General features: G+C 51.2%; 5 protein-coding genes; 4 read left to right on the top strand and 1 right to left on the bottom strand.

Annotated features, from left to right (window-relative positions):
* Positions 1-665: 665 nt before the first annotated feature.
* On the top strand, positions 666-2550 carry RCC_00601 (related to TNA1-High affinity nicotinic acid plasma membrane permease; the record flags this gene model as incomplete). XM_023765758.1 has 9 exons in its annotated part: positions 666-910; positions 958-1064; positions 1128-1212; positions 1333-1489; positions 1541-1807; positions 1863-1910; positions 1961-2161; positions 2211-2327; positions 2377-2550. 9 exons carry the CDS (start codon positions 666-668, stop codon positions 2548-2550), a joined length of 1401 nt encoding a protein of 466 aa, XP_023621526.1.
* Positions 2551-6066: 3516 nt separating this feature from the next.
* On the top strand, positions 6067-7560 carry RCC_00600 (related to alkaline phosphatase; the record flags this gene model as incomplete). The annotated part of the gene is made up of 1 exon (XM_023765757.1): positions 6067-7560. One exon carries the CDS (start codon positions 6067-6069, stop codon positions 7558-7560), a length of 1494 nt encoding a protein of 497 aa, XP_023621525.1.
* Positions 7561-10661: 3101 nt separating this feature from the next.
* Positions 10662-10880, bottom strand: RCC_00599 (uncharacterized protein; the record flags this gene model as incomplete). Its single annotated transcript, XM_023765756.1, has 1 exon — positions 10662-10880. The coding sequence occupies one exon, from the start codon at positions 10878-10880 to the stop codon at positions 10662-10664; it is 219 nt and encodes a 72-aa protein (XP_023621524.1).
* A 3015-nt stretch (positions 10881-13895) lies between these two features.
* RCC_00598 (related to CYTOCHROME B561) lies at positions 13896-14751 on the top strand (the record flags this gene model as incomplete). XM_023765755.1 has 3 exons in its annotated part: positions 13896-14016; positions 14078-14175; positions 14242-14751. The coding sequence occupies 3 exons, from the start codon at positions 13896-13898 to the stop codon at positions 14749-14751; spliced, it is 729 nt and encodes a 242-aa protein (XP_023621523.1).
* A 3583-nt stretch (positions 14752-18334) lies between these two features.
* Positions 18335-19007, top strand: RCC_00597 (uncharacterized protein; the record flags this gene model as incomplete). XM_023765754.1 has 2 exons in its annotated part: positions 18335-18704; positions 18757-19007. The coding sequence occupies 2 exons, from the start codon at positions 18335-18337 to the stop codon at positions 19005-19007; spliced, it is 621 nt and encodes a 206-aa protein (XP_023621522.1).
* Positions 19008-21755: the final 2748 nt, after the last annotated feature.

Below are 21755 nucleotides of genomic sequence, written 5' to 3'. Positions count from 1 at the left end.
TACTCGACACTCGCGATTATTACTGAAACCACCTAGGCCAGGCTCAAATACCACGGCGACGTCTACAAGACTTCATGAATTCTCAAAGGGATGCACATCATTGGACCCTGACGTACGTGCATGAGGCAGGGTCCTTGCCGCTGTGTCAATCTTTGTCACTGCTACGGAGTAAGGTACCTCCCAGCTTCGGCCAAAGAGTCCCCGATGCACGCTATAGCATTAGAGATGCCTAGTTTGTATCCACAGTCACGTAGAGGACAGGAAGCGATGTTGATACCGTCCTCCGCCGATCGCTTGCACGGATCCAGCGGCCAGCAGGGAGAACGGCATCTTCCTATAGACTACTTCCTCGCCGGCTCTCTAAGCGAACTCCCCACYCCTTGCCCGAGAAGGGGAGAACCTCCATCTATAACTGAGACCCCGTTCCGCCTTCAGAGACGTATCGCCGAAGCGCCGAGATTGGTTCGGCCATACTCCACAGTACAAATGTTGGGCCTTCTTCGCCGACCTTGGCACACTTGATCGCTCAGTCTGCGGGGAAACCGTTGGTACCCCATGGGGTATCCACGTGCGTTGAGTGCGGCGGCCGTCTCCCGCGGACGCATATATGGCAGCGATAGTGCCCACGAACAACATAGACTTTTCACTTACCATCTCTCGCCCACATGGCTCCAACTCAAGAAGTACAAACCGACACTCAGGCCGGACACGATCAGAAGGAGAAGGAGGCGGAGGTGATACACCAGGAGCTTTCTATAGAACGAAACAATATGTGCCCGGCGGAATGGCTATCACGATACCCTCTCATTGCAGACAAATCGGAGACGGAGCTGAAGAAGCTTCGGAAAGGACTAGTACGCAAATTGGACTGGATCTTCTTGCCTACTATCACGGTTATGCTGCTTCTAGGGTACGACCAGCTATATGTGTATTCAAAATTCTTCCTAATTGAATCAGTTACCTGGACCGAATCAACGTTGCAAACGCCCGACTCGCTGGGCTACAAGACGATCTCGGAATGGATGATAAGATCTGGAGCTTGGGTATCAGTGCCTTCTACATTGGTGTGTCGCAGACTTGAATTGTCCCTTTCCGTTCCCTCTGCTGACCGGGCATCAATACGCCAGGGTTCATCATCTCGCAACTGCCCGCAACCGTATACCTCGCGCGTGGTAGACCACAAATCCAGATCCCGCTACACGTCATTGCCTGGTCGGTCATTACAGCATGCATGGCGGGGATGAAGAGTGGCTGGTCCTTCGTATTATGCAGATTCCTTGTAGGTCTTGCGGAGGGTCCATTCCTGTCAATGGCAAGTATCATGACCTCCAGCTGGTATACGAAGGAAGAGGCGCCACTGAGGATGGCTATCTGGCACGCGGGAAACATCATTTCCAACGTCTTTTCTGGTTTGCTGGCTGCTGGAATTCTCACAAACATGGAAGGCGTGGCCAATTTGAGAGCCTGGCAGTGGTTCTTCATCATTGAGGTACGTATGTATGATCTTGCGCAAATCCACGACATACTCTGACATATTTAGGGTGTTGCCGGTGCAGCGCTTGGTATTGGTGCATTTTGGGGAATACCGAATTATCCACACGACCACAACGTGCGATGGATCAGTCCCGAGCAGGCCGAGCTAGCTCAATATCGTATGCTCTGCTCGAACGGCGGTGTTACGGAGAATGATGACGGAGGCATGTGGGAGGGTGTCAAGCTCGCCATCTTCGACCCCTTTACTTGGATTTTTACCGTATTGCACACGGGGCTGATCCTGGCGCTCGCATTCAAGGACTTCTTCCCTTCGGTAAGATCTTGTGGATGTCTGTCGAATCGCTGACCTAGCTGACTGACCGTTTCAGATCGTCGCAACGCTTGGATATTCTGATTTGATGACCTACCTGATCCAGGTATGCCGTATGAAGAAGCTCCTCGGAATCGCTGAACTGACCCCCTATAGGCACCACCATACGTCTTTGCGTATATTGCATGTATTGGATTCTCATGGTCCGCCGGAAAATACATGGAGCACTGCTGGCACATCATCGCAACCTCCATGATGAGCATTATCGGTACCGCCATTGTTATATCTACGATGAACGTTGGAGCGCGCTACTTTGGCATGTTCTTCATGTGCGCGGGTCCTTTCGTCGGTTTGAATGTGAGTGATCAAACATGTGGCAGCTCGCAAGGTATTGACAATCTATCAGATTCACATTCCCTGGGAAACAACCAATGTCTTCAGCCCTCGAACGAAACGTGGCGCGCTTCTGGCGATTACCCATTCCATCGCTTCAGCGACGCACTGGTTCAGCCCGTACTTCTTCGTGAGTATCGAATGGTTGGTTGGTCTTGAATAGCTTCTAATGTGCACAGCTTCGATCCCAAGAGCCAATGTATGAAAATGGTGGCATTCTGATCATTGTTGGAGCTGTTCTGGGCATTGCTGGATGTCTTGTCTGTAAGTGGTATGTAAAGAAGCTCAACAAGAAACTCGACGAGCACGAGAGGGAGCACAGTCTACCCAAGGGCTGGCGCTATGTTGATTAGACGGCACCAATTTTGCCGCAATGAGGTGTACGGCTGGTTATTAACGAGTATGATGAATGAGATTTTCACTTGGAATGATAGATTCTGCAACGACACGATTATAACATGAATAACCCTGTTGAAATTTCGAGAACATTCATTTGGAGAGATTCATTCACTTGATTTGTAATGTGATAGGGGCTGTCATTCACTCGTAGAAAGGCAAGCAATCAAGTCATCAATTTTCACAAACCCAATTCAAGTGTAACGATCGAGGCAAATTTCCTTCGACCACCTGAAAGGTTGTGGCGGACATTACTCCAATCAGGCTTCGGTAATCTAACCATCTCTTGAAGGCGATGTACTGGGCACTTGTGTCGTCCAGGCTACGTTTCTCGCTCTCGCCCCCTGTCCCAGCATGGCGAGGCTTGGCATGATATTGCCGGGGACTCGGCATTTCGGTGTTTCGCCCGGCATTTCGGGCTGAGTTCGACATATGCCTGCCATGTTGGCCACAGCGTGTGACTGACTATGCCATAGTGAGCCGATGCTCGGCGGGGTTGGGTGACATATTGCTGTCAAGATCTAAAAGCCCATGACAGTATAGAATCAGTGCAGAAAGACGTGTGCTGTACATCATTTTCCACTCATTGTCATCCAAACCCATCAAGATGCTCGAGAACACAGACCGTACCTCGCTAGTGCCATTCCACGGCGGCAGCAATGTTCTACCCAACAGTCCCTTCTTTGGCAAGCTACTCAGACATGCTCGACGTGAGAGGACGGCGCTTCGCGATCTTGGATTAGGATTGGAAAAGACATATGGCGACTTGCTTGATGCTGTTCTGTCCTTTCGAGAAGTTATCATGGCTTCTTTGTCGGAATCCGTCATTGAATCGCTCGATCGTGGCGATGAAGTATACATCGGTGTTCTCGCTGCTGGAGGCTGGGAATTCAGCGTTGCAGTGATTGCTGTGCTTGCGGTGGGTGCCGCTGTTGTACCCATGTGTAATTTCGACTGACAATATCCTACCACCCTTTGACTAAGGCTAATTGTTCCTCCAGTTCCATCGGCGCCAGTGGATGAGCTAGTGTACTTTATCAATAAGAGCGACCAAGCCGCAATACTGACAAGTACTGCATCAGCCGTTCTGGGTCGCCGTGTTGTCGATGAAATCTCGCAGCATCATGGCAAGCGACTTCTCCATAWCTCTATTCTCCCAAACCTGCCAAACACTCCATCGCGAACACCTCTCCAAATATCCATGTCGTCAAATGCTCCAATGGACGAACGAGCTCCAGGCCTCGTCATTTTCACTTCTGGCAGTACGGGAAGGCCGAAAGGGGTTGTACATCGACKCAGCTACACGCACGAAACTGCACTCGCGATCGGTGAAGGCTACGACATCGATCACAACGATGTACTCTTACACATGCTACCGGTATATCATACCACTGGCCTTGGAACCTCGTTCTTCCCTTTTCTATGCGCTGGAGCTTGCATCGAATTCAGGGGTTCAAGCGGCTTCGATGCTGCATGGGTCTGGGAACGATGGACACGCGGTGGTCTGACTGCTTTGTCTGCTGTTCCAACCATCTACATGCGACTACAATGGCACTTTGAAAGAACAATTGCAAAACTTCCCGCAAGCCAACAAGCTCCTTATATCAAGGCCGCGAATCAGTTTCGAGTCTTCATGTGTGGGTCCAGTGCGCTTCAAGACAACGTTCAGGATTTTTGGACACGGATGAGAAACGGAATACCCATTCTGACTAGATATGGAGCGACTGAATACCCTGGCTGCTTGAAAGYGCCTGCGGGTATGGATCATAAGCTTTTGCCGCGAGGATGTGTGGGACTACCTGTGCCAGGTGTGGAGATMAAACTATCAGAAGGTAATACAGGGGAGCTACTCGTTAAATCACCCTACATGTTTGCAAAGTAAGTCGCGAGAGAACGTCGATGATCAGAAGTATCTAGATGCTAATCGCCTTATCAGGTATCTCTATGATCCACAAAGCACCTTGGCCGCACACGATGCAGACGGTTGGTTCAAGACCGGAGACATGGCTCGAAGGGATGCCAATGGCTTCTACTACATCGTTGGCCGTGCCAGCGTTGATATCATCAAGTCTGGCGGGTACAAGATATCCGCCCTCGACATTGAACGAGAGTGTCTCTCCTTGTCCTATGTGACCGAGGCAATGGTGGTCGGCGTACCAGACGACGAGTTTGGACAGCTTGTCGGTGCCCTGATTGCTGTTAAGGCGCCCATGCGGGCTACTGATCTGACTTTGGAGCAACTGCGTACAGATCTACGCAAGAAGCTAGCATCATACAAGCTGCCTACTGTTCTCCGCGTGATCGAGAATGAAATTCCAAAGGGAGGTACGGGGAAGATCCAGAAGAAGGCTTTGGGGCCTCAGTTCTTTCCTTCACCGGGGTATGAAAATCTTCCAGATGTACACATCTGGCGCAAGCGAAACAAACCTGAGCACCAAGCAAGGTTGTAGTTGTGATATATATTAGGGGCGTGAGCTGTGATGAACCAATTCGGGGAGGCTTTGCAGGAATGCCATCAATATTTACCAGTCTTACTTCCATCGTATTTCAGTCCATCACAGACAATACCCAATTCTCCGTGTGATAGAACTTGGCTTCAACGTTTGACTGCATGCTATCACATGCTTTGCGTTTTTCGCCGTCCCTGGTCCGGCCGCTCTCTCCTTCGCCAGTCAAGGGAGATCATCCTCTAGCATTCTGCCGAAGATTCCAGACGGTCTCCTTTGATRTCCGAATCTTGGTTCCAGAAAGGTGGTAGTGCTATCAAGTCTTCTACTCCTTTGAGTCGTCGTTGTAAAGCGAATGATCTCGGCGAGATTGTTGCCAAGTTAGCCGGAAATACTAGTGATGCACGGACCATGTCGCGAATCACACGCTATCACCAGAGGGCTCCCTTTCTCATCCTTCCATCCTCTGCAAACTTCCTCTCCTTTCCTCGCATTCATATATTACGCACACCACGCCGTGCGCTTGAAAGTGTTCTTGACAACACGGTCTTTGAGCTCTTGACATGTCATCGGGACCTAAAAACATGTCGGTTTCATTGCCTTTCTAGAACTATCACTTACGCCCCCTCATTCTCTCTTACATGCTACCACATGAGCACCAAGCCAATAGGATAACCATCCAAGCCATCAACCGAGATCTCGACCATCAAATTCGGCGTTCAGAGCACGTGGAATGTCGCCTTCCTTTTTGAGGTTATTGGCCCGCCAACGCCAAGATGAATGGCCATCTTGGTGCTCTTAGCATTTGGCAGACGGAGTACTGAAAACCACAGCTCAGAATGCTTGGTATGCATGTGTAGATGCATGGCAAATGCATTCAACCGCAGGGATTCCTGATAAGTCCCACGTGGGTTTTTTGCCAAACAACGCAGTGGATATAAAGTAGGTGATGCTGCCCACATACAAGCAACCCTGTAAGGTACTCTCCCTGTTCACTCTTCGTTCTCGTACTCTTGAGCTGTCAGTATGTGGTCTACGGGATTGCTTGTTGCTGCAGCGGCATACGCTTCGACTGCCTTTGCTGTTTCGAGGCCCAAGAACTTCATCTTCATCGTTCCTGATGGAATGTCTCCAGCATCTCAGACGTTGGCCAGGACGTACTTGAACGCACTATCCAGCGGCATGGGAATCGATCAGCTTGTAAGATTTTCAGTCATCACGTGGGAAGAAGTTACATTGCTGATCCAGTTCCAGCCTATTGGGAATACACGAACCCACTCGGCGAACAACCTCGTAACAGACTCTGCTGCAGCTGGGACTGCCCTTGCTACAGGTTTCAAGACCGACAACGGTGCTCTCGGCGTTCTCCCAGACGGACAACCCGTGGGATCCATCATGGAAGCAGCCAAGATGGACGGCTATCTCACAGCTTTGGTGGTGACTAGCATTATCAATCACGCCACTCCAGCAGCATACTCCTCCCACAGTGTAAGCCGGAATGCGCTTCCTCAGATTGCTGAGCAGCAGATTGGTTACAGCCACCCGCTCAACCAGAGTGTTGATATTCTTCTTGGTGGTGGCCGGTGCTACTTCATGCCAAGCTCTAACGAAGACTCCTGTCGTGAGGATGACATCGATCTTTTCAAGTACGCCGAGGAGAGGGGCTATTATGTTGCTCAAGATCGTGATGCTTTCGATCGTCTTGAGAAGGGGAAAGGCAGCATCCAGCTCCCTTACATTGGTCTCTTCAATGACGGTGACCTCGTCTACGACATCGATCGCAAGCAACAGCCCGAGTCTGAGCGCGAACCTTCTCTWTCCGAAATGACAAGCACTGCGCTGGAATCCCTCAAGCGAGGAGTTGAATGCCGCGGCCGCAAATGTCCAAAAGACAAGAAGGGCTACTTCATGATGATTGAGTCATCTCGCATCGATCACTCCAGCCACGCACACGATGGTGCCGCTCATCTCGGAGATGTTCTCGAGTATAATAGAGTCATGGATCTCGTCAAGGCCTGGATCGATAGTAACCCGGATACCATGATGATCAGTGTAGCAGATCACGAGACGGGCGGACTGACTCTCCCAAGTGGCTACAATGTTGGCGTACTGGCAGGTCCCAGCCAGTCTGTTGAGCATCTCACCGCTCGTTGGGAAGAGTTTACAGGTTCCGACCGTCGTGGCTTCTTGACCAGCGACATTCTGCCAGCGTATGGCATCACTGGTGCCACGGATGCTGAAATCTCTGCTCTCTTGTCCGCCGGCGAGGAATTCGGCCAGACGCTGGCGGATACGCTCAACAGCCGCAGTGGGTTGGAGTGGTCGACGGGCGGCCATTCAGGTGTGGATACTACCCTTTTTGGCTATGCCAAGGGTAAGATGGGTGAGGAGCTCAAGGTTGCGTTGGCGGGCAACCATGACAATGTCGAGCTTCCGCGCTTTATTGAGGATCTCATGAGATTGGATATGGACAAGGTGACGAGAGAGTTGCGAGCCAAGGGCACTGATTGGATTCCGTAGACTTGGCCTCTCCTGTGATACTAGAGGAGTCGAGAGATATTGTAATTCTCACGCTCTCTATCAATTCTTCGCAGTATAAATATACCACAAGATGCAGGCAGTCCGGGATAGTCTGGTTGCAGGCTTCCATCTTCGGCCATGTGTACCGGTCGATCGAGCAGTCTGAATACGAAGGACACGACCAGTAGGTTGATATATACGGAGCCACTGATCAGCGCATATCTGCTTGGCGGTGGGCGTTCACGTTCGTGACTACGCTCTGGTTCGCCAAATGTTTGGATCTCCAGTGAGATCAGCCAAAGGTTGAGGAAGATGATCATGATGCTTGCTCGGAGTCGAGGGAGGTTGAGACTGTGGTGTCTATGCGTCTTTTGTGCTCTCGCTGTGCCGCTCGAGCCGAGGCTCTGCACTTGACAAACTGAGGACGGCTTCATGCAGAGGTGCCAACACTGCAGAGCGCCATGCGGGATCCAGAAAAGATCATCATCCATCTGAAAGAGCAAATATGGAAGTCGCCGACCAACAGCCATGGTTAGCATCACTGAGAGCCCACATAACCTGTTCGCAACGCCTTTGCGACTAGGATAGTCTGAGCAATGGTAATATTCGCTACCATGTGCATCCCGCTTCACAGCGTCACGTCCCCTCTTTTCAGTGCCTCCCAGGCTCTTTGCTGATACGGATTGTACTTCTGTCCGCATGGCGGCAACCAGTAGATATGGTACTCACTGCCAGCCTGTCGAATCTGATCCAAGTCCACTCCCTCACGCTTAGCTTGCCTCTTTAAAATCTCGAAAGCCATGAAATCACTTCGACACAACTCGCTACTGGGCGACCCAGTAGCGAGTTGTGTCGAAGACCACGGAGCCAACAGCCTCGTGGAGCGCACGAGCTGCTCTGTCGCATTCCAGCACTAGCAGTGCGATGAGGGAAGCTTGGCCCTACAATCCACAATACCTATGTTCCATCTTGGGCAATTACYGGAAGTTGAAGATCAGACGGAGCGGACGGCCTTTGCGCGCAGGCATTCAATAATTTCAATGCTGTACCACACTTGTGAACATTCATCAAAGAGAATCTTCAAGATCCTTCCCTCTCCTCGTCTCTGGACCAGGGCCACGCAACACCAGTCGAAACTCCAGCCGATCTAGTTGCGCTGCTTCGACTGCAGCCACCTGACGTCGACGGTTATACAGGCATTGCACATGCCCTGTTCAACTGCGCTAATGTGGACATGGGAATGAGCTATGCGGTTCTCGTCTAACGGATGGCTCTCGACCCGAACGGCAGAAGAAAAGGGCTGTATATTGCAGGACCAATGTTCAATCCCTTGCACCTGTGAAGACCGCAGCTCGATTTGTGTTGGTCAGATCATCTTTGCTGCAAAGAACCAAGACGAAATCGCTGGCCAAAGCACAAGTCATAACACTTGTGGGAGAAAAAGATCAGGTAGATCTGGTAGAAGGCACTCCCACTCGATCGCTTCATCCAGACATGAAGTCATAACCATTCCTAGGTTTAGAGCAAGCGATGGGTACGCTTGCGGAAAGGGAAACGGCCGGATCATCCACGGGAGGGGCTAGCAATACCCCATAGATGGAATACCTTATACTCCAGAGTTGACGAAGAAAATCTTGCGTAAACGCAAAGATTTGGAGACAGACGTCAAGTCTCAGGGAGCCGATGACCTCAAGTCTCCCTGCGTATGGAATCATCTGAAGGTTGCGAGAGATCCAACCATTGCGTGGGGGTGGTCGTGCCTGTCGCAGGGAAGCGGATCCAAAACCACGAAGCATGTAGAACCATGGAGATCTTTTTCGCCAAAGTGCGCCTCCAAACCAAAGAAGAGGAGCGTTCCCCGGGAAGCGAGCGTCAAGGGCGGAGGAGTAAAAGCCATGAAGGACGTCAATCCTAGAGATGATGTCATTTCTGAGATTTATCAAAGTACATGTCCGATCTTGCTGAAGCCTGATGAGGTGGGTGGGCTGCCGGCACCCGGTGGTGATCACTGACGGTGTTTCTAAGAAAAACATGTGCCGGTCGATGCATGCTAGCAGGCCTAGATTTGAGAAACGCTAGAGGATAATAATGGCTTCGGTACCTCTCGAAACAAGGGCAGCTTTGTGATAGGATGGCCGGCTTGACTTTTGTCTGGTGTCCGACCAATAGATAACTTAATTCTCCGGCGGAGAATTGCTCGCAGGCCGGAAGCTACCTTTTCATCTCTAGGTTTCGACTGAACCAGCCGTGGAAGGTGGCATATGCAGGAACTCGAGGCAGTTTGAGCATTACAGGGAAGATTGCCATGCCACCAAACAGCATGATGAGAGTCAATGCAACCAACTCCAATTGCATGAACACCAAACCGGAGGATTCTGCAGGAACATACTTCGGATTCATCGGAACCATGGCGTCTCAAACCGGGGAGAACCACCTTATTGCAAATGCGGAGGGAACCATCGATCGCCGGAGAGGATCGATGGCTTAGAGCCGTTGCGAACCACTACTTTGAACCGTGGTATACCACTCCGCCTCGTTGTATCGACTGCACAGCTCAGGAGGTGTGTTATCGGTCGCGATCAGGTTTGAGATCGAAGATTTTGGCGTCGATGGGGAGATGCGCGATCTTGCGCAAAACGAATGAAGAAAGAAGGGATTAAAGAAATATGATCACGAATGAAAGGGAGATTGTGTGAGGCAGTCATCTGTCCATTGCTAGAGGAATGCTGTCGACTCAAATAGGTAGCTGTCTCCAATTGACCGAGCTCTTCTCAAATCAGATACAATAATATGACCATATAGCAATCCAAGCCATCGACCAGAACAGTTCTCAATACACATTTCTTCTTTTCCCCCATATTCCGACCATATCTCAACGCCAACTTCCCAACATTATCGGGAGAGTAATATAAACAAAACAAATCATAGTTCCAATGCCAAGAGCGAGAAATGCCGCTGAAACCTCCAACATGCCGGCGGTGAGGTTGGTAAAAAAAGAGCAAAGGATATCATACGRTCCAAAAACGAAGAAATCCTTGAACTTGACTCCGCGGAAATAGCAAATATGCGGATTGATGCAAGGCCAGCTTGAGACATCATCATCATCTCCGACTTCCGTAGAAGGAGGTGCGTCGTGAGACGGGTCTTGAGTGGTGTGGAGATGGTGGTGGGACGGCCGAGTGATCTTGCTGGAGAGAGGTGAAGGCGCCAGACTTTTTGGTTGCGGAGGCTTTGAGGGCTTTGGTGAGGTCCTCGGCGGAGAAGGAGTTGTTGCGTGGGATGGAGGAGTTTTGGGTTGGTTGAGGCATGGTGTCGGTCATTTTGTTGGTTGTGGTGTTGGTGGTAGAAGGTGCCGTTTTGTTGGTGTTGGTGTTGGAGAGGAGAGTGGTATGCTYTTGGTTGTTCTTGAGGAGGCAGTCTTTTGTGGGGTGGCCGAGAAGAAGATGCGGGTTGTCTGGGGTAGAGCTGGGGAGACTGGAAGATATTTGTAGTCTCTTGGATGAGTGATATGACGGCAGAGTGTCTTGCAAGCGGTGAGACAGAGCGTGGTTTCGAAAGTCAGCCAGCAAAGGGAAATCGGGGTTGATTAAGTATGTAGCACGGCACCCTTGCCTCCGAGGTCCTATAATTCTTTCACAGATACACCCATGCACGCCCTGGTTTCCGACCAAGAAAAGACTCCGGGGCAAGCGTTGGAACCTTCTGCGTTCCTGGCACCGCCGCCGTGGATCCGAACCAGTGCCTCTCCCTTGCAGGGCGGTGGAACGTACACGCTTCAGCGAATGGGAAGACCTGCCACGGCACTGTCGCCATCGGAAATTCCGCAACAGAGCCCGGTCTCCATGCGTTTTTGCCGACACGCATCCCCAATCGCCCAGCGTCTGCCAATCAGTCATGAAATCATGAAATCATGAAATCACAGCGATTGCGCATGCGTCTCACCGCTTGACTTTTCGCACCGTCTTTGCGAGCCCAAATTGCGGTCATGATGATTGCGCGCTTCTTCTGGAAGCACACACGAGCCGGGAACTCTGCCCGGGGTTATTACGGCTACTGCAGCAAGCCCTGCTTCGCTTTGCGTTGCTGTCGTGTGAGCCGCGCCGTGTTTGTCGCTGACAGTGGACACTCCATCGTTGTGCTTGGGGGGACGCACTTCTCGCGTGCGCTGACACGGGCCGCCGCTTTTGGATTACCTTAGGTACTCACTCACCTCCTCTCCTTTTTTGCCCCCGCTGCGGTGAGCGTGCGCCTCGAAGATCTGAGATCCGGCTGATGATGAAGCAGCACCGCCAGCGACGGGCGGTAGGACGATGCTGATGCTGGGGAGGTGTCAAACGTAAAAACGTCTGGTGGAAAACTTATTCGTCGTCTCCCCACGGGGCGTCAACCTAATCTCTCGCCCTGTTCCACGTTCAGTTGATCCCGGCTGCAGTGGCGGCGGGGAGCGTATCCGACCCGCCCTTCCAAGCCCGCGCCGGCGGTATCCTGCCTGTTCTTGGTCGGCAGCTCATCGTTCTGGGATCGGCAGGATGAGCTGCAAAAGCCGTCAAATGACACGTCTGTTGTTGTACATGGCGACGCAGGGTAGCACGCGACTCTCTCATATAGATTGATATTTGACCAGATAATGCAACGTGCCCGCCACTGTGGCACTGCTCCGATTCTGGCGGCTATCCGATCGACCTTGAAATGATCGAGACGATCGGAATGCAAGTTTCTGTTCCAGGCCGCAACATTAGCTGCAACACGCTTCGGAAGACTGGAAACACGACCAACGATGAGAWGATGACATCTCCTCTCATCACAGGTGGTTGTATCATACTACAATGCTTGGGATAGATAGTGTTGCGACTTGTTGGCCAACAAAAGTCGGCAGATGCAGGTGTCCGAAGAAGCACAACACACCTCTGCCACCCGAGAATAACTGAATTGATCATCTACACCAAGCAACCCAGTCCGGATTCTTTCTACAATCATGGCTCGTAGCACATCCGTATCGAGACCTCACTCTGACACGACATCGGCAAGCAGCATGCGACCTGTTAATCACGCATCTTGTCTGCCAGAAAAGTGACGGTACGTGATAGCACCACATGCCTCAGCGGGGGGGGACACACGACACTTTCAACCCCGGATTCCCCGCCGACAATCTCATCTCATCACATACCGCTCCTTCCTCTCCATGTATGCATGCATGTCTTTCCCCGCTCCCCGCAGAGGTTCTCCGTGCGGCGTGAGATGCCAGGATGGTTCCCGACGAGAAAAATCGGGAAGCCGAGGCGGAGAATTCTCCCACCATCTCCCCGAATCAGCAGACGGTGGTGGTCGATTGACATGACAATGTGCAATGCTTCTGCCGAGGCCTCCTGGGTTGGTCCCTGCGGATTCTCGTACTCTCCCTGTAACATGTTCCTGACGTGTCGTGTGTGAGCAACTCCATCGTTCCGATCGCAAATTGCCAACGCATGATCGCGGCTTGATTTGGGAGATGTTTTGCGTCACTGCGAGTATTTGTTTGGAATGAGACGGAATTCGGGGGGTAAGAAGTGGCGATTCACTTGAAAGTTGGATGGCACTCACTCCGCCCTCTCGTTCAGACCGACGGTTTTTCTCTCATTCTTGGAGGTTTCTGCTCTGGTAGTTTTCGGTCGTTCGAGCTGAGACATTTTGCGGGAAGAACAGTCGAAGCAATCGCTACCTTCCATGGTTGCTGTGGTAGAGTGGATTGGATCGGCAGGCTCAGGAACATGTTCTCATGCCCTCACCTTTCTTTGCAGTCAAGTATTAGCTTCGACACTAYCATTGTACTGTATATAGATGAGAGCGCTGTGTCTGCGGGAGTGGGTGATTTCCTGACTGATCATGATGCTACCATATTGAGATGAGCTGTTTCTCTCAACTCTTTCGAGAACGTGCAGCGAGATATACAATACTTACTGCACAAGCAAGTGCCTCACTCCTATTCTAATCTAGGCAAGTGACAGTCGTGAGGCGCATGCATCCTCCCAAGCCAAGGTAGAGGAACAAGCTCTTCCATGAAAAGGCGGAGTGTGGCCCATGAAAAGGCGGAGTGTGGCCCATCAAAAGCCATGCGTAAGCAGCATCAAAGGGCGCACACTGATTCGCTGGAATGACACTTCCATTGAAGCCTTGTCCGTGCATTCTTCCGGAGATCGTCACATCATCATCGTGGCTCGCGGGGCTTTGCGTAGACTACAGCAGTACTACTTACCTTTAGCTCGTGGCAACGACGCGAGCTGTGTGCTGAGAGCTGGTTAAGTACTTCACTTTCGGACATATCAAGATACCACCGCATACCAAACAAGGTCATCAATATGTCACCAACACAGCAGCATGAGCGTCTGCCAGGGACGAGTGAGGAGGAACCTCTATTGGGAGATCGAGGAGATGCCAGTCAAGTCGACGGAAAATCGCTATACTACAATCTCATCATGGGTGAGAATTTTACAGTGCAGAATGTCATAACAACACAGAGCTGACCTGCTATTTCCTACAGGCACTGGAGTGATGGTGCAAGCCGGCGTGTGGGTAATAGCAGCCATGATCTGGGGCTCCGTCTTCTCCGTCGACCTCATCCTCTTCTCCGCTCATCCCGTAAGTCTTCAAATCTCCTCCACATGATGACCATATCATTTGAGCTAACACGTCCTCTCTCTCCAGCTCCTCAACTCAGCCGCCTTCCTCTTCCTCATCCAAGCCCTCCTAATCCTCCAACCAACCCACACCGCCCATCAAAAACAGCAAGGAACATACATCCACTCCTCCCTCAACTCCCTCGCCCTCCTCACCGGAATCGCCGGGCTCATCGTAATCGAATATAACAAATTCGYCCACAACGCCCCACACTTCGATTCCGCACACGGTCGACTAGGTCTCATTACCTACATTCTAGTCCTTGTACAGGCCATCGCAGGAGCTACATCTTTCTACGCGCCGTCGTTGTATGGTGGCGTGGAGAATGCAAAGGCGTTGTACAAGTATCATCGTGTGGGAGGATATGTGACGACGTTGGTCATGTTGGCTACGATTTGTAGTGCGACTTATACGGACTATAATAAGAATGTGTTGGGTGTGCAGCTTTGGGCTTTGATTGTGTCGGGGGTGGTGTTGGTTATTGGTTTGGGAGCGAGAGTCCGGTTGGCTAAGTTTGGGTATTTGGCCGGAAGGTAGAGGAGAAAGTGGCGAATTGGAGAGATGGAGTGTATCGCATGGCTTGTKTGCGAAGACGGCGTTCAGCGATGCGAGTATATCAGCGTGCCTGTTCTTCTTTCTCAATTTCCTGTTCCCCTCTATCTTCTCATCTCCTAACACTCCAAGTGTTGATCTTCTTTTCTCCTTGTTCAAACAAGAGCCATGGCTGGTCGCAAATGTTTGATTCTTGAGGGTCGGAGTCGAGATCGGTGCCGTCGATTAGCGATCTTGCATAATCTGAGTGCTGTCTTCATGCATGCATATACTATGGTAAAAGAAGATATACCAAACCTTACGATCAGCCAACTCTGTTTCTTCTACAACACCGAACATAGCAACGAATATTCAATGAAGAAATTGATCAGCACCCACTCCTAACAATRGCTTACAACAACTTCTTCTAGGACACTGACTCCTCCTCAGACTGCCTTCGGAAGTGGATCTCATGATGCACGTATCTCTATTCACGGCTCGGGTGATCCATAACTTCAGGTCACCAGAGTCTGTCGAAGTCTTCCTGTATCAATCTATCAGTCTAGTGAGATCTCTTCTCCTTCCCACCCACTCCTCAGATTTCCCATTTAAACTCCCTTTCCCAAACCCACCGTCTCTCCACCACCATACCACAACGTTCCTTTCCTAAAAGTCAATCCCACCYCCTCACCAACTCTCCACTCGCCCTCCACTCCACCACATTCCCGTTCCAACCACCCATTGATCCCTTCCACAACCTCTACCACAGCCCTAGCCTCAACATCCTTCGAAAGAAACCTCCCCAGCGTAATATGCGCCGAAGGAACGACATAGCGACTCCCAATCTCCACCTTCTCATTCGCCAAGCCCCAGAGATCCCGTCGAAGATGATGATAAGTATACCCATCTCGCCCTTCTTCAGGAAGCGGCAGGAAACTCAAAGCCAAAGCCTGAGCGTCAAAAGATACCATTGGTCTTCCCAGTAAGACTCCACCTTTGGAGTATGGGAGATTAATCATCCTCTCCATCTGTGGCATCAACTTCTCCACCAACTCTTCAATCTCTTGAGCGGTGCGAGAATGCGTGACTTCTAGAGCTGTCATGTGTAGATCTTCTTGTCTCTGGACATAGAGATCTATCATCAGACGTCAATAAAATGCTCTCGACGCGCACATATGTCTCGCGATTTAAAACGAGCAGGTAACGAAATTGCTAAACATACCCGGAATAACATCTGCCAACCGTCTCTGCACCTCTCCCACAAGCTTCTTCAACGCTTCCGTCGGTCTCGCCCAGAAGACGAGACAATTCCTCGGATCCTTGAAACCCCGAGGATGATCCTTCACAAGAGAATAAAGAACTGGATCGATATCAATTCCACCAAAATCCGAGGAGAGGAATTTCGCGGTTTGGTTCTTGGAGCGAGTAGAACGGTGAAGTTGGTAGGCTTTCTGAATTTCGGTCTGAAAGATATTATCAGTGGGAGTGAGGAAGAGGCAGGCATTGGACTCCTGGAGGTGAGACATACGGCATCATTCTTGCAGCTATCGATGAGGATGCTGTAGGGATTCAATTCTTCTTCCAAAGAGGACGTGGTGGCCATTGTGTTGTTCGTCTCGCCAGCCGGGATGAGATGGAATGTGAGGTTCTTCCGTAATGAAAGAGTCACCGGTCAGATGTCGTAAGTGAGTAAGGTAGGGCGTAGATGTGGCGTCCGTTTGATCGCTTGGAGAATTCCCGGCGATTCAAAGTCTGGAACAGGAAGGAGCGATGTAGCACACAGTCCTCTTCTGGGTGGTTCACGACAACACGTCGATGAGGGTGAGTGAGGTGGGAGTCAGTGCCCGGGCAAGGCGATGGGCAGTGGAAGAGACAAAAGGCACAGACACAGCCAATCACGTGCGATGGAGGCATCCATAGGAGTCAATGCATACTGTTAAGCCCGCCATGCTTCCTCTACGCCAAGGCCAACGATCAACGTCAAGGTGGCTTCCCATCATATCATGCAATCTCACCTCACAGCATCAACAACACCAACAAGCGAGGACGTTTCAAGTTTTTGAGATCGTTGAATTTTCCACACCCCGAGGCATGCCGAATTGAAGCGCCCCGGAGCACATGCATGGCTTGGACTGGGCGGTGCATGTCTTTGATGTATAGTCCATGTTCCATCCCGGTCGCGCCAAATTTTGAAAGCATCCGCAGCACGCCTGTAACAACCCCGCGAATACCACTCGTTAGGCTGACCTCGAGCAGTTTGTATCTTCTGCTCTCCTCGGGTACAGCCACATGCGCATGCATAGTCCGTACGAAACCCAAACCCCACAGAACCGGAACCCCTCTTAAACAACAACACCCATCTAAGCGTTGTTGGCAGGCTCCTCGTCCTCGCCGGTGAGTGCGTTCCGCTTGGCGGTGACACGCTCCTGTCTCCGCTCGCGGGCGGCCTTGGTCTTCGCACGCTTGGCGTCCATTTCCGACTTGAGCTTCTCCTCACGAGCCTTCTCGGCCTTGGCCTTGTGGATCTATTCGTGTGTTAGAGATTGCTGGAGATTGAGATTGAAGATCATATGACATACGTGCTCAACAAGGGCACGCTTGTGCTTGAAGGTGTTACCCTTGCTCAGGTGGTAGAGCTCGTGGTACAGGTGCTTGTCAATCTTTCCGGCCGCGCGATACTTGACCAATAGACGGCGGAGGACACGCAGACGACGCATCCACATGACCTGACTGTGAAGGATGTCAGTGTATGTCCTGATACATCCATCTTGTCCTTCCCGTCTCAAATTCATTCCCCCTTCATCACTCCCTCCCTCTTGCCGTTCTCCTCGTTCCCACTTACGTTGGCATTCTGGCGTCGGCGGTACCCTTCCTCTTACCGAAACCACGGTGGCGTCCAATGCGGCGGGCGGCGGTCAACTCCCGAGCGCGGGCGCGCGAGTGCATGGTGACAGGCTTCTTGATGATGAGGCCATCGGCGATGTACTTGCGGATGGTCTGGCGCGAGTTGGCGTTGGAGAGCTCGTTGACCTCGTTGGGGTCGAGCCAGATCTTGCGCTTGCCGCAGCCGGCAACGGAGGCCGCCAGGCGCTTCTGCGTGCGGAGGTTGACCCTGCAATCATCAATATTAGGTGCTGTCCTTTCAATGTCTCCAWGTATGCGCGGTATGATGTTGTCGTCGGGGTGGTGGAGTGGGATATGGATGTGTGTGCTCAGGCCATTGCCGCCGGTCGAGCGCGGGGAGGCCTCATGACTGCAATATCCGGCGGCGCGGGCGGTGCTGAGGATGTGTAGAGAGCACTTCTGCACGGGAAGACTCACATCTTGTCGTTGTTGGGAGATGGTCGGTGGGTTGGGCGCTGTAATGCGAGAAACTGTCGCTGTCAAAGGCAAAGCGGAGTAGTAAGTCGATGAGGAAAGTGCGCACCAAACGCCAAGCCATGGAATTGTGACTGCCGGATTAAAGTCCTGGGACGAGACTTTCGGCCCAGACCCTTGACATCACCCGACTCCTTCTGTTTAGGCAGCCGCATAAGTACTTCAGCTCGCCACGTTCCATCATTTAGCATCCCATATATCACCTACCAACATGGGTCTTTCCAACAAAATGAACACTCCCAAAGATGAGGAGAGCCTGCCTCTCTACAGCAACCTAGAATACGATGMTATCAATCCAGGTCTCCCCCTTACTCTCCCCGAAGCAACCGCCACCCCAGATGTTGTGCGAGATTTCCTTGTTCGCCTTCTCGTAACTCGTCGGAGTCTCCCTCTCGACCAAGCACGTCGTATCGCTGCTCGCTGGAATATGGGTAGCGGACGTGAGTTGTGGATATACTCTCCCGCAATGTACAACACCATCTTCGGGCCCGAGGACGGCTGGGTGGTCTGCAAGGATGTAAAAGTGTTGTACAATCAAACAGAGCAGGCGAAGAAGGGGTTTTTGCGTCGTCATATTGCTGGTAAGTGACGATATTAGACTCGCCTTGTGAATGTCGAAGCTAACCTGATCAGACATTATCGCTGTCGTCTTGGTTCTCTGGATTGTCTCCCTTGTAACCTRGGCTATCGTTGATTATCATTCAGAAGGTCAACTGGTTATTATCGTTTTTGGTACGATCTTTGGCGCCGTGGGACTGCTGTTTGCGGTTGTCGTYGGATATGTGGAACGGAACAGAAATGCGGAGAATGATGTTGAAGCGGAACTTCAGCGGTCATTCTTTACCAACAACGGCACGATCCCGCAGCACGGGGTGCACAACTGATGGTCAGCTAAGCGTGAGTATTTGGCGCAGCAGTCCAACGCGATCTCCATATGAATTTGAGGGTTAGCAGAACGCTCATACAGCATGGCTATGTATTCGACCTACCATCGCACAGAAGCAGRGCTGTCGATATGAGGATTGTTCGTCGGAACAAGGCCTCCTTAGTTATCCTCACTATGTCAGAAGGCCTCGCTCTCTACAGGCTCGACGAATCTAGGCCTGCTAGAATCCTTACTACTAGCAGAGTAGCCCTTTAATCGGCCGAGAGAGCAGAATAGGGTACTGCTCTTGTTAATGATTTCTCATATCGACAGCTCTGCACAGAAGAAGGCAACTGTTATTGATCAACACTGGTCGAGAGATGAACGACTGAAGACCCACAGCGAAAGACATCCGACCTAAATCACTCATTCACAGCTCACGACTAAGCCCATCCAAAGTATGGCATACACAAGGAAATAGAGCTATTTGATGCGAGACTCCGAGGTATTACTGCACCGCATCCGGACGATCAATGATAAATGAAAGCACAGAAWGTACCGCATGTCAGCCAGAGTGCCGCTTCACCCAAGCATGCGGAATGTGACATCTGGGACCATGCAGTCTGCTGACAAAGCTGCATAAGCCGCATGATATTGGGTCGTCATACTGCACCACATCCGATGAACGTTGATATGTGTCCGCGCTAAATCTTCATGTCGGTGGGAGATGGGAAATGTAAGTGAAGGGCGAAGAGCAGACTACAAAAGTTGTTCAAGGGTATGATGTATAGGAGAACTCGCAAGGATTCGACTTCTCATCTTACCCAGTCACCTCGCCCATTCGTCTGGTTTCTTCACCCACGATCTTCTAGTAAGCTACCCATCCTTAAGCATTGAGCAAAACCGACTCTCGACAGCACTATTAGCACAGGTTGTTGCATAGGCGGCTCGGGCCTGCACACCCTCTCGACCCAACATCCCGAGTATTTGTCCTCGCACGAGACCCATCTCCTACCTTGGCTTCTCACTACCCACAGGTCAAGATCATTTGAGGGCCCTTAGACGATGCAGAGATCCTGCACAAAGCAGCTTCGGAAGCGGATATCGTGATTCGCTCGTTTCCTTGCTCGATTCCTTTCTCAACCACAGATCTCATCTCTGACACGCACTCTTCAATCTAGCAGGGCAAGCTCAACTCAAGAATTTGGAGTGAAGTTCATGATATCCGCGAGTTAATATCCATGCCTGACAATGCTTCTCATCGTATGGTTGATAAGGTGGTTCTTGAAGCTGCACAGAAGGGGTCAAAAAGCGATTGTATATCCACCGGACATTTTATGATAAGGGGAGTGAATCAGGAAAACTAGGAGTATCTTTTTACCGATGTTTGGGGGTGTGATTGAAGGCTGCAGAGTTGCTTGCTACCATAGGGATGGAGGTAAGGTAAAAAGGTGGGCGCATGTGGAGGATCTGATGAAAGTGCATTTGGGATTGGTTCAGGAAGGAGGGATTGAAGCGGACTGGGTGAGAGGGTTCGTATTCTGTTCCTCTTTCTCTCTCACTTGATGTAGACGGCTCACTGATGATGATCGTATTCAGGGATCTTGTCTCGTGTCCTCGCAAGAATCTTATCACCTGGACTTCACGAAACGTCTTGAGGATGACTTGTTGGCTTGTAAGATAGCAAGTGAGAAGTTGACGAGAAAGAGCGGAAGATCGGATAAGATCGAGACAGCGGATTGAATGCCAAGGCGGAGAGGACTCCGTCTTTCGATCCACTTTTCTATCGTCGTAAAAAACATCACCCCATACGCCGACATGACGGTGCCGTTGACCAGATTATCAGAGTCGCGCGCTGTATTGTTCACAGCCACAGTTCAGCTCCGCGAAGCTTGTTCTCAGATTGTAACGGGAGGGACTACTTCCCAAGTTCGATCAATTCCAGCGGCCACGTGGAAGCATTGTCATTCTTCGAAGCATTATCGTTATCCCAGCACGGAAAAATGAAAGTGTATCCCCAGCCGATGACTATGCCCCAAGATTTCTCGCTCCTTTGGTCTGGATGAACGCTAGGCCCTACTACCAAACGGAAAAAAAAAGAAGACAGCTGGATCTAACCAAGCTGGTCGCTTCCACATGCCTGAGCGGACACCTTTCTTCACCAAGCAACAATTCAAGAAGCCTCTGCAGGAAGAGCGGAGAGCTCGTCCACGTTCGTTCACATTCACCCTGCGCAATTAACCATCTGTAGCCATGGGTTCGAGCAACACAAGCAACAGAGCCGAATGGCGTATCGTAAAGTTCTTATGCGAATCGTGAAGTTCACGATACGTATTCGGCTTGAACGTTGAGCCATGGTATGCTACGCTTTTTGCGGAGCTCTGGTCGTGCCTGCTGGTTCAGTGGTCCACAAGCTCCGTCGAAACCGCTGGTCCGCTGACGCTTCCGCCCTGGCCGGCCATGGGGCGCATTTTTGCCAACTGGTATGCGCTCAGAGTACGCGCGTACGGCAAGCCTCTCACCGGCTCCTCAAGCTGCTTGACGTACATGGGACTTTGTACGAGCGTATCCAGGTTCGCGAGAAGCCACTCTTTTTGAGAAAGCCACCTTGACGCGAACTCGAAAGAAAATTCAACTTTGCATGGTCAATATCTCAAATCGGATCGCGTGGCCTGAGTGGACTGGGCCATGCGAGCCAAGCTATGTGTATGCCATAAGGTAGATACCGACAGACTTCAGCTCTGTTATGGTACACGCAGCCCGACTA

Source organism: Ramularia collo-cygni (genome assembly GCF_900074925.1).
Source record: "Ramularia collo-cygni strain URUG2 genome assembly, contig: RCC_scaffold01, whole genome shotgun sequence".
Classification (NCBI taxonomy): domain Eukaryota; kingdom Fungi; phylum Ascomycota; class Dothideomycetes; order Mycosphaerellales; family Mycosphaerellaceae; genus Ramularia; species Ramularia collo-cygni.
Note: the sequence above shows the minus strand (reverse complement) of the source record. Positions and strands in the feature narration are given on the sequence as shown.